The sequence below is a fragment of the Lynx rufus genome, unplaced genomic scaffold (assembly GCF_022079265.1).
Source record: "Lynx rufus isolate CCGP_SWC_20201006 ecotype Redwood Valley unplaced genomic scaffold, mLynRuf1.p SCAF_15, whole genome shotgun sequence".
Classification (NCBI taxonomy): Eukaryota; Metazoa; Chordata; class Mammalia; order Carnivora; family Felidae; genus Lynx; species Lynx rufus.
The window spans coordinates 27,933,974-27,950,428 of NW_025814829.1; the positions used below are offsets into that span (position 1 = coordinate 27,933,974).

At 46.1% G+C, this 16,455-nt stretch overlaps 1 protein-coding gene and 1 long non-coding RNA gene across 4 annotated transcripts; one reads left to right on the forward strand and one right to left on the reverse strand.

Annotated features, from left to right (window-relative positions):
* Nucleotides 1-5,123: 5,123 nt before the first annotated feature.
* On the forward strand, nt 5,124-13,180 carry LOC124510059 (uncharacterized). 3 transcript variants are annotated; one of them, XR_006961585.1, is made up of 4 exons: nt 5,124-5,773; nt 7,946-8,083; nt 11,607-12,780; nt 12,959-13,180. It is a non-coding gene; the product is annotated as an uncharacterized LOC124510059 (long non-coding RNA). The 3 variants fall into 3 exon arrangements; XR_006961584.1 differs by lacking the exon at nt 5,124-5,773 and having other exon boundaries at nt 7,404-8,083; XR_006961586.1 differs by lacking the exons at nt 5,124-5,773; nt 7,946-8,083 and adding an exon at nt 11,312-11,515.
* IL10 (interleukin 10) lies at nt 9,657-14,088 on the reverse strand. Its single transcript, XM_047076736.1, has 5 exons — nt 13,895-14,088; nt 13,043-13,102; nt 12,634-12,786; nt 11,555-11,620; nt 9,657-10,481 (listed from the first exon to the last, which is right to left on the reverse strand). Exons 1-5 carry the CDS (start codon nt 14,057-14,059, stop codon nt 10,389-10,391), a joined length of 537 nt encoding a protein of 178 aa, XP_046932692.1. The 5' UTR covers nt 14,060-14,088; the 3' UTR covers nt 9,657-10,388.
* Between the last annotated feature and the right edge of the window lie 2,367 nt (nt 14,089-16,455).

Sequence of the window (16,455 nt, forward strand, 5' to 3'; positions counted from 1 at the left end):
ATTTTCCATTTGTTGATTTATCTCCTCAGGCTGAGTCCCCTCATGGTCTCAGAGAAGGCTTCAGCAATTCCTGGCTTGAAACGTGGAAAACATCCAGAGGCAGAAAAAAAGCCTAGTTTCCTTGCTTTTAAGAAGAAGAAGAATATTTCCCAGTAGCCCGTCATCCAAGCTCTCCTCATGTCCCATTGACCAGGTTACATCACAAACCCATTCCTAAGTCGGTCACTGGATGGGGGAAACAATAACCTTGGGAGGAGCCCTGCTCCCCTGAAGTGCATACATGCAATACCTGAACAAAATCAGAGACAGGAAGACAATGGCAGCCAAGCATGGCTGCAATATGTACCTCCTGAGGAGGATTTTAAATTCTTTAGGGTCAACTCTAAGTGGTAGAGTGGGGACTTGGAACCAGGTTAGTCTAAGTCTATGTATTTCCACCATTGGTATCTCACTACCTCTTTCTCCCAATTTGAGGTTCCATGAGTCTGGGAATAAGCTGGGGAGTGTGATTTAAACCTGAGTTTCTCAAACCGTCTTTGGTAAAGAATCCGATTTTTAAAGAAGTTCAATTCATTATGGCTCAACATTTTAGTAAAATACAATCAAAAGAATTACTAGGGAAGTAATGAAATGAAAAATAATGTAAAGATATACAGAATGCAAGCCCCTGTTTTCAATGATTCGATCTAACAAAAAAATATTCTATCAGATTACTATAAAGTTTTTTTTTTCAATTTTCTTAATGTTTATTTATTTATTTTTGAGTGAGAGACAGAGCATGAGCAGGAGAGGGGCAGAGAGAGAGAGAGAGAGAGAGAGAGAGAGAAGGAGACACCGAATCCGAAGCAGGCTCCTGGCTCTGAGCTGTTAGCACAGAGCCCAACGTGGGGCTCAAACCACAAAAGGGGAGATCATGACCTGAGCCGAAGTTGGACATTTAACCAACTGAGCCATCCAGTCGCCCTGCTGTAAAGTTTTTTAAACTTCATTTCTGTGCTGTTCTTGCCACAGACGGGTAGCAAACACTTCATGGACCAGCAGTGGTCTTCCAGCCACACTGAGTGGTGCTGATTTAGATGATTTTCTGCCTCCATCCTCCTCCCTCAACAGCAACTCCAGATACTTGATGCTTGGATGCCTCAGCTGAGATGAGGGTGGGCGAATTACCCATTATAATTATTGAGCCAAATATCAGAGGAAAAGGCTAAATTTTTGCACTGCTGTTTTCTTGGGGACTTCTACTGTCACCAACAGATTTCATACTTGTGGTAACACTTTCTTGTTGTTGATTTTCTATTTACCTGCTATGTAGGAAAGAGATTGAGCACAATAGTAAGGCAGTAGTTCCTCCTTCTCCACAGGGGGTACATTCCCACACCCCCAGTGGGTGCCAGAAACTGCAGGCCATACGGAGCCCTATATAGACTATGTTTTCTTCCTATACATAATACCTATGAAAAAGTTTAATTTAGAAATCAGAAATAGTAAAGGATTAACAACAATAACTGATAACAGAACAATTATGACAGTATGCCGCGATAGAAGTTATGTGAATGTAGTCTCTCTCAAAATATCTCATTGTACTGTTCTTCTTGTGATGATGTGAGATGACACAATGCCCATGTGAAGAGAGGAAGTGAGGTGGATGACACGGGCATTGTGATGTAGCTCTCGGTTGCTGTTGACCTTCTGGCAATCTGTCAGAAGGAGGATCATCTGCTCCTGTACCACGGTTGACCACGTGTAACCAAAACCACAGGAAGCACAACCGTGGATAAGAGGGGACAACTGTACGTGAAATAGAAAAGACTCAGGGGATAAAGACCCTGCATATCATAGGAAAGACCTGTTTGGAGATTTGCTGGAGGTGACCAGTTGGGTATGTCATTGGGTGATGATTCATCTTGGCAAAAATTATAAGGTTCTTGATTTGAATGACTCGGATTGTGTGTGGTTAATGCTTAGACATTTGTTGTTTTTCTGACGTAAAAATGACTTCAATCTGCTAAGATCTATTTACAAATATATAGGTTCTTTTATTTATTATGAAATACCAGGAAATCTATATATTAGGGCATCTTCTAAGAAATCTAGATCTGCACTGCTCTAAGATTTAGGAAATTTAATTTGTCAAGTGTATGAAACTCTGAGAACTCTACATATTTGAAAATTAGAATCCACCAGAAGCTCCAGGATGCTCCAACATCTACCTCTCCGATTCATTCCCAAATGATTTGAGCACCTACCTCCCACTCTTCTTTTACATCGCCTTCCACTGGCCTTCTTTCTACTGCCACAAGCCTGGTGGATTTCAGTGTCCTTGTGGGTGACTTCTCCAAAATGTGGCTTTTCAATTCCATCATCTCCACATTGCTGATGGCCTTTCCCCCTGCCTTTCCTCAACCATCTATTCCAATGGCTATAGCCTGGAATTCATTATCCCTCAAAACTGCCCATCTCCAAAATGTCTTGATTCAGTCTCTTCCCTGTCTGGCCACCACCTCCTCTCCTTGGGGATTCCGCTTTTACCTTCCCAACTGTTCCTTGACTGCATCAGAGCCTCCAGTCCATTGGCTGATCTACACTATCTCTTTTCATCAGTTCTGTCTTGTATGCACATTATTCAACTTTGAGTCCTGGGTCCATCTTTCCAGTCAGGCTCTTACTTATACTCTCAACTTCCTCTCCCCCTTGTCCTTTTGTTATATTCATGGGTCAAAACAATTTTGCATATCATGCGTTCACTCCAGGCTGCCAAGAGAATCCTGAGAAAAAGTATGCAATCTGGCAGACTGCAATTCATGATTACCTACCTCAACTGGGCTCAACACTGCCTGGATGTCTTCCACATTTCTTTAGAATCATTTGCTTTCCACATATCTGCAAGCATCATTTCAAATCTTTCTTTCTTTCCTCAAAACTTCTTTCATTCTCTTCTTATTCACTCTTCTCAGAGAAAATAAAAGCCATCTGATGGAAACAACTTCAACTTCCTGCCAACAAATCTTCAACCCAACCTGCTTTTGTACCCACTGTCCCTACTTCCTTCCTGTTATTATTCAATGAAGGTGTTCCTCTTAATCTCTTCATCCACTCCTCTACCTGCACCCTACCCCCTCCTGCCTTTTGAGGAAACTGTCTTCATCAGTTATATCTCATTCATCTATCTTCAACTTTTTCTCCTGTGTTGGCCCAGTGTCCTGTGATCCACTTTTTCACCTCCCATTTAATGCGTGATTCCATCTATCTCCCATCCCCTGCCACTTTTCTGCACTGTTCTTGATAAAGTAACCAGTGCCCCCACTTGCTATATCCCATAGAAGCTCTTTTGTCTTGATCCTAATTGTCCTCCCGATAGCATTTGATTCAGTTGACCATTCTCTCTCCCTTAAAATGCTTTCTTTCTTTGTGCTCAGGAGTGCCACTTTCTCCTGGTATTTCTTTTTATCACCCAGGCCATTCTTTATAAGTTTCTTTGTCAGCTTTTCTTGCTCTGACTTATAAATATCTGGGTTCTCCAGGTCTTGGTTCTGAGCTCTTTTCTCACACTCTTTCCCTTGGTGATTTTCTCCACTCCTACAATTTCACTTACCATCTCTATTGCAATGACACTCATAGACTTATCTTCAGACTACATCTCTATGTCCAGCTGACCACTGTGGAAGAATTCGAAGTCTCAGAGGCACCTCCAACTCAATGGGGCCAAGGTAGAATGTACTCTTTTCCTCCCAACTTTCTTCTCCCCTACCCGTTGTCCAGACCAGATCTGAGGGGTTTTTGGCCATCACTTGCCATCACCACTCTCACCTAAGTAGTTGCCGAACACTTGAGCCCTTGTACTTCACTAAATTCCTATTTATTACCCCCATAGTCCATACTAGAATTTCCTCTTGTCTGAATTGGAAGCCAACGGACCCTATAGGGTCTCATTCAGAAGATATATATTCTCCTCTCTACTTACTAGCCTTTAATGGCTTCTCTTTGCTTAAAGTCTGTCCTTTTCTTCCAGTTCATGTTAAATCTCTCTCCCTCATGTATAATATGCCTCACTTGTTGTGTGTCATCTTTTAGTTCCTTAAACAGTTTAGGTCCCTTCCTACTTCAGAGACTCAGGATATGAGAGGAGATGGAGAAGCCAGAGGGTTCTGAAGAGGGCCCAGGGCCCAGCTATATTGAGTATCAGTACAAATCTACCCTTGCTTCAGAGACATTCCTTCCCTTCATTCTTTGCTGTTCAAAGAGGTCTTTAAATATGTGGCTCTTTCGAAGGTTCTCAGCACCTCCCTCTTTATTTGACCAGCCCCACTCATCCTTCATGTCTAGCTGGATGTCACCTTCTCATGGAAGCCCTCCCTCCCCCGAGTCTGGGTTAGTTGCTTTAGTGACACCTCCCACTTCTCATCTACTAGTTTTCACAATTATGCTAACATTGTGTAGTTAACTTGTGATGTCTTTTTCCGACCATATGGATTTAGCTGCTAAATCCATGAAGGTAGGCATGATGTCTGTTTTGATCACTATTTTCTCCCCAACACCCAACATAGTACCTAGAGTATGATAGGTTCTGAGTAAATAAATGTGCATCTCATAAAAACTCTGACTCGGGACAAAGGCCAGGGAGAAGCCAGTCTGCCTCTGTTTTGATTTGATCTCATCCTTGTTAGATACGAATGTAGAGAATATTCTGCGAGAAGACCTGATTAGTTACTTACGCTGCATACTAGCCACGGTTACTAATTCAGTTCTGGTAGAGGTATGATAGGGTTCAGCTGGGGGCATGACATCCGTTTCTTCTAAATAATCCAGAAAGACTTTTTCACATAGGCGTGAGATTCTGGGTTGCATATTTGATGGACTAGGGGCTCTGTTATACAATGACTTCTTGACTTTGGGGGAAAAATGTATTTTTTTCCTTGAATAATGGTAAGGGAAGATGCAGGGTGGTAGACTGTCTCATTTTTTAGGGTGCTAACAGATTAGCAACCGTGATGGATAATGAACGTATATGAACAAAGGCCAGGGCTGTGATCAATAAAAACTTTCGATGTAATTAACCTAGTATTTATTTAATGGTATGTGTAACTATTATGGCTTTGGATGGCAGTTAGGCACCTCTAGTAAGCCTCTGCTCACTGAACCAATGTAACTCTAGTAGCTATAACTGATGTATATATTCACTTCATCAAGCCAAGTAGTTCTTCAGGCACTCAAGAAAATGTCATTTCCTTTCTGTCCTTCCCAAGTGCCAGGATGGTCCGTTTTCTCTTCCTATCCAAAAGTGGTGGGTAGGGAGGCAGAAAACATTTTAAGGAAAGTCCAGGTTCAGTGATGGGCACACAGGGTGTGTCTGGGCTGTTTCTCATGGTGATGGCAGTGATCTCACCATCTGGTCTCAGGTGAGCATTTTTCCAAATGCCTAAGGGAAAAGCTGGTTTTACTAAGTATTTGCTCTGTGCTTTACATGTATTCATACCTCTATTTCTTATGACAACAACACCTGGAAGGAATGATTATTCTCTCCGTGTCACAGAGGAGAATACTGAAGAAGGCGATGTGTCAAGGTCACGCAGCTTGGAGGTTTGGCAGATTCCAGAGGCTGAGCACATCATGCCTGTGCTGTGGAGTAAGAAACAAGCTGTGTTATTTTCCCGTAGGTATTTGTCTCCTCCATCCTCTCCAGAGAGAATGTCAAGGAGGCTTCCGGAAACTCAGAGCTCTGTGGCTGCTCAACCCTGCTGGAAGATGGGAGCTGTTGATAGTACACAGATGACTGGTAATCTGTCTGGAAAATTACAGTGCAGACTCTCTGGACAGGAATGTGTCCCAGAAAAGGGCTCAAGTGGGAATATCCCTGGCTGATTGGAGGAATCAGATACTGGAATTAGGAACTATGGGCTCAGAGGGCACTTGGAGTTCATCTAATTTAGTGGTTTTGAAGCTTCTAACCACAAAAGACTGCTGTTATTAATTTCCTCCAGAGACTCTCTATTTTAAAATATTTTGGCTGGTTAAAAAAATTTACAAAAATAATTCTATTTTCTGTTTTTATTAATCAAAGATATAATAGACGACTAGAAAAATAGAGCTTCTGGCCAGCATGAGGTGACCTGCCTTTCCATACCGAGGGGCTCTTGCTTCAGCCGAGCACATACAAGTGTTTTTTAATGAAACTGTGCAGACTTACAGGAGGTGGGGATAGCAAACGTACAATTTCATTAGACTTTTTCAAATTTGGGAAATTGTTCCCATAGTCTCTCCACCATGAATACTTTCAGGAACGTGCGTGACTCTAGTGGTCCCAGCTGAAAATCATTGATTCAGACTTACTTCCTTGTTTCATCATTGAGGAAATGGAAGCCCAGAGAGGGGAAGTAAAATTTCCAAAGTCACCAAGTTGAGTTGATGAGTAAAAGGATGGTTAAATAATAGAATACCTGTGTCCCCTGGGACCCACTACCCACTCCAGGGTAGAGTTGACTGGTTCATTCTGTAGCCAGTTCTGCAGCCTGTGAAAGTTTAAAGATCTTCGTTTCATTTTTAATTCTGAGTGTTTGTTCTTAGGATACAGCTCTCATTCTCTTGGAGTGTTATGTCTGCTTCTCCCTCAGGAGAAGCTGGTCCCCGTGTCCCACAATAGATCCACTCTAATAAGCATTTTGAGGGTCAACAAGCCATAGAGTGAGTAGCTTCTGCCATTGAGCCAATTCTCTTTCCTCTTTCTTCACATCTCTGATATCAACCCCTTCCTTCCAGAACCTTTCGATCTGTCGGATTTCTTTCAGTGTCTGGGTAGGGTAACCACATTGTCATCACAAATTTTGGGAGATTCTCTCCCTGGTCCCACCCTCCTCACCTTAGCAGCTTGGGCCATAGACTGAGATTCTCATTCTTCATTTCTATCTAAACTCTAGTGGGAGGTGAAGAGGGCCATGGGAGAAGAGGTGGTTGCTCTTTTTAGAGAATAAAGGCTTGTTGCAAAAAAAAAAAAAAAAAAAAAAAAATTCCCGATCATCTAAACCGCATCTTCTCATTTCTAGATTTCCAATCTATAGACATATGCACCTTCATACCTGACATTCTATTGGACCCTTATATCAAGTCTGGTCCATTAGCCAGCTCAGGCTACCATAACACAATACCGTAAACTGCACGACTTAAACAAACGAACAAAATTATTTCTCACGGTTCTGGAGGTTGGAAGTCCGAGATCAAGGTGCCAACATGGTAGGTTTCATTCTGAGACCTCTTCTCCTGGCTTGTAGCCACTGCCATCTTTCTATGTGTGCTCAATAGGATATTTTTATTGGGCACATGTGAAGAAAGAGAGATGGAGAGAGATAGAGGGAGATGGAGAGAGCAAGGTCTTTGGTGTCTCTTTTTATAAGGGCACTTATAGGAGGATGGCTCCACCTTCCTTCAACAAAATTATCTCCCATAAGCTTCATCTCCAAATATCATCACACTGGGGGTTGGGGCTTCAATATAGGAATTTTGGGGGAACACAAACAGTCGGTAGATAACACTTGGGAAGAAAGTTTCTGCTAGTTTTCCAGGTGAGAAACTGAGGCTCAAAGAGGTAAACATATTAGACTGAGCCCACGAGAGAGGACTGGAGGAGGGCTATGTCCATGATGATGCCCTCTCCATGGTGAGATGCTTACCCGACTCTTCCCCTTACCCCCACTCCCAACCCAGGAGCCTGATGTGCCATTCGAGCACAGAGCTATGTTTTCTAAATTCTTAGAAAGATGTGGTAGTTTAAAAAGACGTCCACAAATTCTTTGAGACGCCTCCCTTCAAAATGTGGAATCTAATTTATCTCCCCTTCAATATGGGCTATACTTGCCAACTCACTTCTAAGGAACAGAATGTGCCAGAAGTGTGGTGTGAGATTTCTGAGATTAGGTCAAAAAGACACTATGACTTCCTCCTTGCTCTCTCTCAGATCACTGGCTCTGGGGAAGACAGCTGTTGTGTTGTGTTGTGTTGTGGAGACACCAAAGAAGCCCCACAGAAAGGACCACGTAGCAAGGAACCAAGGCCACCTGCCAGTCGCCAGTGAGGAACTAAGTCCTCGTGCCATGTAAGTGCGTCATCTTGGATGTGTTTTGTCCAACCCCAGCCAAGCTTCAGATGACTGCAGCCTTGGATGTTATTTTGACTGCAACCGCATTAGAGACCTGAACCAAAACCCCTAGTTGTCATTCTCAGATTCCCGACCTACAGGAAAAGACAAAAAATGTGTGCTGCTCTAAGCTGCTAAATTTTGGAGGCATCAATAGATAATTAATACGAAGGGAAAAGCGTTTGACGCTATTCTCAGTTCTCCGTTCTCCATATAATCCATGCGGCCAAGGCACACCAACATTTCTGAACATCTGTTTCCTCTTACAGAAGATAGCAATAATAATACCCCATAGCATGCCCGATACATATATACCTAGCAACAACTAGCTCAAAAAAAAGCACTCAATTAATTGTGGCTGTTGTCAACATCTTATCAGCCATGTGGCTTCTTTAGGTGAGATTCTGTCTCTTGGTTTCAGATGCCCACTTCCCTCACATGAGGTGTGAACCTCAACCTTAAGTTAGTATGCATTGCCTAGCAGAGGGCCCTAACAGCCTAAACTTCAGTTTCTCCATTTTAGTACAGAGAGCCCTGCTGTAGAGAGCCTCACTCCTCTCTCCTGGTCTTCAGCTGGCCTCCATTCTTAACCTTTCATCTCAGAATTTCAGCTTTGATGCTTCCCACTTCCTTCCTATGGTTACTTTAACTAAAGTGAGTCAGGGCTTACTGAAAAACTGACCACAGCCAGTTGGCCCCTATCCTCCCCCGGACCAGGGCCGCCTGGGCAGAGTATGAGGGTGATCAGTGTTTACTCAGACCATTGTTTCCCTCCCTCTCCTCCAAGTCACGGGGCCTTGAGTAGGGCTTCCCCAGCCACCACACCCCTCCCAATAGACCGCAGTCAAAAGCCAACCTCACATTTGTCTGGTAGCTTAAGGAGGGAAGAGAAGGGACTGCAGCCGCTTGAATCCTTGGGTATTCTATCAAGTGGGCTAATCTGCTTATATTCTACTCGGTTGGGTGGGCCTCTGATCTCAGCTCAAGGAGGATTTGGTAGGGGTTTTTAGTTGTGAATACCAACAATCAAACGTGTATAGGGACCATCTCTTAGCCCTAGGAGCCATGTTAGCTCTTTATCTTAATTTTCTCAACAGCCCTGGTCAATTAGTATTCACCCAGACCTTTGGGGCTTGAAGAAGCCAAAACAAAACAGAACAAAAACCCAAACCAAAACAAAACAAGACCCCAGAAAACAAAGACAAAACAGAAAAAAGTCCTCTGCCAGTCTTTCTAATTTTGGTATCTACAGAACTTTATCCTTAGCCTTGAAAATCAACATGATCTTTAAGAATTTAAGGATAATTTCTTAAAGGACTGAGTTTGTAGGAAAACTGTGGCGGTCTTTGCTATTGCCTTTTGAAGTGAAACTTTTTTTCCCCCTCTGATCAGATTTGGAACTTGCCTCCTCTCTGGGAGAGTGTAGTTGGTTTTCTTTACCTGAAATGCAGAATTCATTTCCCTACGCTCTTCTATCTTGGAAACATTGAGGGAATAATTTTAGTCAAACAGAAGTCAAATGATGCCATAACATAATTTTAATAAGACTCATTTATTTATTAAAAATTAAAATCTGCTATGAAGACAGACAAACAATGTAACATTCCCAGAGGAATTGAATTGCTTCTAGTTAAAACTGAGTTCTATTAGAACCAACTTTAGGTTGTTATAAAATAACAAGCAGGACACAGCTTTCAAGAATGAAGAGGTTGAGGAATGAGGTCAAGGGAATCCCTGTGAGCCACTGGAATATTAATTATCAAAGGGGCTCCCTAGTTTCTCCTCCTAAGAGGGTAAGAGTCTTTACAATACTCTAGGAGCCCCAGGCCCAGAGAAATTATAGGGAGGTCAGGAACAATAGCTCAACAGCTATAAGTAGGGTCAGGCTTGGAATGGAAGCATCAGTAGGCTCCCCAAGAAACATTTTTTTCCTTATATAAGTTACAATTTCTCTTAAAATACTCAAATATCATAGGGTATCACCCTACATAAACAGCTTACACACAGGTGAAAAAAAATAAATATTGAAAAAAATTATAATATTGGGCTTCTTTCTAAATAGTTCACAGAGAAGCTCAGTAAATAAATACAAATGGGAGTTGAGGTATCAGAAGTAATAAATATTCTAAGAGAGAGGTATGACCGGGTTCTCCAAGGAGCTGTTTGGTTCTCCCATATCCCTGAGTAGGATTTTGTAGATCTCCAATTTATGTCCTAGAGTCCAGAAGAGTTGCATCCTGGATGTTTCGTTCCCCACCATGTTTCAGATTTTCATCTTCATTGTCATGTAAGCTTCTATGTAGTTGATGAAGATGTCAAACTCACCCATGGCTTTGTAGACACCTTTCTCTTGGAGCTGTGTAGGGAGATAGAAAATGTTTAGTGAAAGCCCCATCTGAGTGAGCAAATGAGTCCCTGGTTTGGATGGGCATGACTCAGGGACCCAGGAGTTACCCTTGCTCCCATGCGTTGGGAGGTGAAGGACAGAGCCTAGAAGCCCAAGGCTATTCCCAGTGCCTTGGGAAAGGCTACATGTTTACCTAAAACATGACTAGCAAGTAACAAGAGGAACATTCACTTCATAAGGCACAGTCTACAAAATGATGCCTTTTCAACAATTTTAAAGGTCATGTGCCCACATGACGCTTATTCAGAATTTGGAGAAAAGACGTTAGGGGAACAACTTCGACAGCAAGACAGTAAGAAGAGAGAAGGGAGCCCTTTTATGTTGATGCTCTCCCACCATTGGACGGAGCAGGCCCTGCCCTGCTCCTCTGGCCTATTATCAGGGGGTTTATGTCCCCTGATGCCAGAACCCTGCCCAGTGTCTGTCCCCAGCCCACAAAGAGGACAAGACCACATGGCTTCTGGGCAGTGGGGTTGAAGAGTTCACCGACAGTTGGAAGCGTGAAACCCCACTCGATCTGAGAGCTGACATTCTCAGGCACTTTGGCAGGTGTGAACGGCACCTGGAAAGCGAGTATGGACCAACTCCAGGTCGGTGAGAATGCTACTTCCTGCTCTGAGTTTTGGGGAGTCCAGGCTGAACCCCTGGGTGTGTTTGTGTGTGCACATTCACGTGTTGGCTTCCTGCACGTGTGGCTTGAGTCTAGATTCCCAACAAGCTACTTTCTGTTTCCTTTGTCACTCTCCCCAGCATCTAGCTCACTGCGTTCGCAGGCTGGCTGGCTGTCTCAACCCTCAACCCGCCTGCAAAGGCGGGGAGCAGTCATTTAGAAACCCCCAAAGACACTTCACAGAAAACAAATATAACCAAGGCGGCAGCTCCTCACTGGCTGGGGAGGTCACACCATCTGTGGGGTTCCCACACCCCCTTTGAGAGAAGGACGGGGCCTGCTCAGCACCTGACGACTTGGGGAGGGGGTAGAGGTGACGTTCCCCAAACCCTTTCTGCCGCCATCCACTTACCTTACTAAAGGTACTCTTCACCTGCTCCACCACCTTGCTCTTGTTTTCACAGGGCAGAAATCGATGCTGTGGAGGAAAAGAGAAAGTGTCAATGCCGTGGGCTCCCAGCTCCTGTGTCCACAGCACTTGGGGGACAAGCTGGAAGCACGAAGAAGGAGTCAGACTCATCTTGGATACCTAACCCCCACAGCGCCCGGGGAGAACTGAGCCCTCCGTCACCCTGGCCCACTAGACAGAGAGGAAACAGCCCAGGGAGATGAAAAGTGCTTCTCCAGGAGCCTCTCTGAGATGTTTGCAAAGCTTGCATGAAAACCCAGGGGATGGAGCCTGGAGCTTCCTCTTCGAACACCACAGTGCTGACAAGTGCTGAGCCAGCCATTCTGTCCTTTCCTGCTTCCCTGTCCTGTCCCTCTTCTTCAGTTCCAGCCACCAAGGACCATTTCTAAGTCCTCCAAGGAAGAGAGATGCAGAGACTTAGTCATGCCGACCAAAACCTTCGCATGGTCCCGTCCTACAAATAGAGACCAACTGGTTCCCCAATTATCAGTGAGAGAGCAGAGGAAACCAGAGGTGAGGGCATCACTTCAGTTGGAGAAATTTTTATCCTAGGGAATTGTTCATAGACACTCGCCTGGTGGCGAGTAGTCCCCTGGGCCTTCTAAAATGCCAGGGAAACTCCTGTCAATTGGGCCCCGCTTAAGGGCTCTGCTTTCCAAAGGTGGAGAGTAAGAAGCAAGGGGAGTTTCTTCTCCGAGGGACTCTTGCTTCCTGGCCCATCTGGCTGGGCTCGGGGTCTAGATCCAAAGGGAAAAGGGAGCCCAGACTGAAGCTCTGGGCCCCTTTCGTAAAGAGAGGGGGGAATAGTTAATAACCCACAAATGACTCACAAATAACAGGAAAGCTGTTTGCAAACATGTAAATGCCTAGCAGCCTCCCCCACTCCCCGCTCAGAAAGAAATGAGCAAGAGACAGAACTCTAGCGCCTTCGGAGAGTCCTCCCGCCAGGCTGTCTCTGCTTCTCCGGGTGTGAGTGGGAAGAGGCTGCCGAGCCCCGAGGGGAAGAACCGATCCGCACTCACACAGCGCTGCAGTCTCAGCCGGAGGGTCTTCAGCTTTTCTCCCAGGGAGTTCACGTGCTGTTTGATGTCTGGGTCCTCGTTCTCAGCCTGGGGCATCACCTCCTCCAAATAAAACTGGATCATCTCGGACAAGGCTTGGCAACCCAGGTAACCCTAAGGGTGGGGGGGGGGTGGGCATGCGGTCGGTGACTGGGAGGAAGCACGGCTGCCCCGGCTCGAGGGGACAGCTCTGTCCCCAGGGACCTTTCTTAACCAGCCACCTCCCCCAGGGCCAGCCCTTTGGCTGTGTGCTGAGTTAAGATCTTTCCACTTCTCCTTTTCAAAGCAAAGGAAGCAGACCCAGCTCCCGGCCTCCCTTCTCTGAGTCACGCTGCAAGCTCGCCTCCCACACGCCCCCCGGGGCCCTCACCTTAAAGTCCTCCAGCAAGGACCTAGTCAACAATATGCTGTGCAGCTCGTCCTTGGTTTGCTGCAAGAAGAACAAAAGGAGAGTGAGCCCGAGGTTTGAGGAAATAACTGAAATAAATGTCTTTCTGATGCCCTCTTATTTATAGAGCTTCTGAGTTTTCATTAGTGCAGGAAAGGAGATTTTCAAAACAAGGACATTCAACAGTGCGGGAACCCTGAGTTAAATCGGGTCCCTTAGTTACATCAGGATCAAGTTATTTTTAAAATTCGGCCAGGTTTCGAAGCCAAGGCCGAAGCTTGACTCGGTCCTGCTCTCCTTTCTGCAGAGCTGGATCGGGTTCAAAGGGGCCACCCACACCCCCTTCGGTGCTCTTTGCTGTTCTTTTCTCCTCGCTGCGGACATCCAGCGGCAGCTTTGAAAGCTGTCTGGAGATGGGATGCATCTCATGCAGGTTTCCCCTCTGTACGGCTCTTGCCCAAGCCATCAGGCTTTGCCTGGTTCTGGAAGCCCGCTCGGCTGAGGCCATTTATGTTTCCCTGCCACAAGGTTTGGGGAACATCTTCATCTTCAGTCAGACCCTTTGTGATTTCTCCCATGTCTCTAAGCATAGGAGTCCCAGTGCATTTGCCTGGGAGGTGGCTTTTCCCCCCCGCACATTTGTTGCATCACCTGGGCTTAGCTTAACTCACTCCATCTAGGGCTCGACCTGGGACTCCTTAAGAATTGAAGTCTGAGGGGAATGGATCCCGGGGATGGAGGTGAATGAGAAGGAGGGTTCTTGGAGCTCCAGCACAATGCCTGGCTGAGGTGGTCCCGGCAAGGAAGGAAGGACGGGAGGGCATTCATACTCACAAAGAACGTCTTCACCTTGCCGAAGGCAGCTCGGAGCTCTCGGAGCATGTGGGGCAGGCTGACTGAGAAGTGGGTGCAGTTGTCCTCAGACAGGGTGCTCTGGTGTCGGCTGGCTCCTACCCCGGCCAGGAAGACCAGGAAACACAGAAGTGCTGGGCTGGGCATGGCGAAGCTCTGCCTTCTGAGAGTTGGCCTTGTGGTTTGGTGTCACAAGAGAGAGCCCCTGGTGTGCAGACCTTCACCTACTGTGTCCCCCTTTTATATTGTGGGTTCGGCGAGGCCTCCCCATTCATAAGAAGCCACAGTCACAGGTTTCCTGGCAAACAGCCCCTCCCTTCCCTCGAGCTCTCCAACTTTGCATTCGCTGAACTTAAAGTTGTTAAATTTTTTTTTTTGCATCGTAAGCAACACGGATTGTTGAATAATGAGCTTTTGCATTACAGCTATTTTTAGGACGAGCTACCTCTCTCTCTCTCTCTGTTTTAAAATAACTTTCCAGCTTTTCTTAATAAAAAAAGAAGTTGATTTCCTGGGGCGAACAGCTGTTCTGTGCAGAGAGGCCCATGGTTGTGGGTTCCATTCGCGTGCTCCTAGGTCACAGTGACGTGAACACATTGGCCATTCCAGAATGCACTGGAATTGAGAAATAATTGGATCCCTTCCCCAACCTGAGCCGAATACCCAAGGCTTTTCCTTGCTGAATTGGAGCCTCAGTTTCCCCAAGTGAGAACTGGGGTGATCTAAATAGCCTCAAAATTCCCTCTGTTTCTTTTGTTTTATGTTCCAAGAAGGCCCCTCGCGGAGGCCAGTTTCCCAGAGAACTAGCAAGGTCGTGGGGTGTGCTCCACGCTCCTTCTCCAGCCCTGAGTTCATTTCAACTCTCAGATCCGTGTCTCTACCTCCTCGGTGGTCCCCATGCTTGGGGGACGTTAGCAAGAGTAGTCCACCCTGACTGATAGCTTGGCACCTGCCCGTCACTGTGACCCTTATCAATCTCCATTTTGTAGTGAGCAAACAGAGGCACAGAGACGTTAAGTAACCTGCACAAGGTTACACGGAGGCTAAGTGAGAGAGTCAGACTTTGCACCCAGCCCTGCCTGACACCAAGTCCATGCTTCTTACTCTTCTCTACACTGTGGAATGAAAAGGTTGGATTCAAGAATCCTTAAGGTTTCTTTTAGCTGTGAGCTTCTGTGGTTGGAGACTTTCGCTTGAAAGATCGAGGGGGGTGAGGAGGGAGGGAAGGTAGAAACAACAAGGAAATTAAGTCAGGGTTCCATGAAGACTGGGACAGCAGGCCCTTTCCTGTCTCTACTCTCCTTTCCCCTGCCTTCCAAAGAAGTCTTAGCCGTCTTATCTTTGACTTGCACATGTGGGGTTTTGAGGGTAAGCAGGTAGGGTAGCCAGACGTAGTGAGGAAGGTTGCTCTGCCTTTAATAAGGGAAGGACAGGGGTAGTGACATCGCTTCTTCGGATATCTGGAAAGTCTTTTGATATGCCTTGATCTTGTCCTTCTACAGGGGCTTTTCCCACCTCCCCAGTGAAGATAGTGATGAGGAAGACCACTGACCTGGGTGGGCAGGAGGCCTGGGCTCTCCCTGGTTCTGTCTCTCTTTAAAACCAGGGAAAGTCACTTGGCTTCCCTATGTCTATATCCCTTCTGTCCCAAGGTAGAAGCAGTACTTGCCCTCCTGCCCGCCAGCAGCCTTTGGGCTACACATGGGAGGGGCTTGGGGGCGTCACAAGTGGACTCAGATATAGGGTGTCTCCAGTGTTTCTGTTACGCCTTGGCCCTCCCGCATCTGCGCTCGCGACACCTCAGATGGCACCCGGGACACCTCCTGAGTCTGCTCCGGTGGAGGAGGTCACTGTGGCAGAGCAAATAGGGCAGACATACTGGGGCCAGGCCAGTCTGGAGTGAGTCCAAGGGAAAGAAACGAGGGGGTCCATGCCCAACCTGTGGATGTACCTTGCGCGTCAAGATCAGGAGGCTGCGGCCTCTCCTCCCAACACTTTGGGGAGTGTCAGTGCAAAAACCTAAGAATAGTGAAGGGAGTAAAGGGTGGAGCTCATGCAGGAATTTTGGCTCCTGATTTACACTGGGCTTTGGAGTACTGAATTTTGCTGCCAGGAAGCAAAGAAGAAGTCAGGAGCTGAGTTTTCACCCCCTCCGACCCTTCTCCTTCACTCTTCCCTTCCGGGTTTTCTGGACTGTGCCTGCTTTAGCCCATATTGCTGACTGCCTCTCTGAGTTGGGTGTTCTGGGTGCAGATTCAGCATGGTGGAGGAGTCAGGTCAGAGGAGTCAAACCCCAGGCAAGGCTATGAGGCCCCTCTCATAGCCCCTCTCCCTGCACAGGGTCTGGTCCATGGAAGAAGGCTCCTGGCCATACAGCTTTCTCTTTTCTGTGTTGTGTTGGGCATAGCAGAGTACATGATGAGCCTATACCAGGGCTGCAGGAAGTAACGTGCAGGAGGCCGGTCTGGGCACTCAGAAGGATAGGAAAGCAACTCAGAGAGGCAGTCCAGTATCTTTTACACTTTCTTCTTATAATTTGAGAT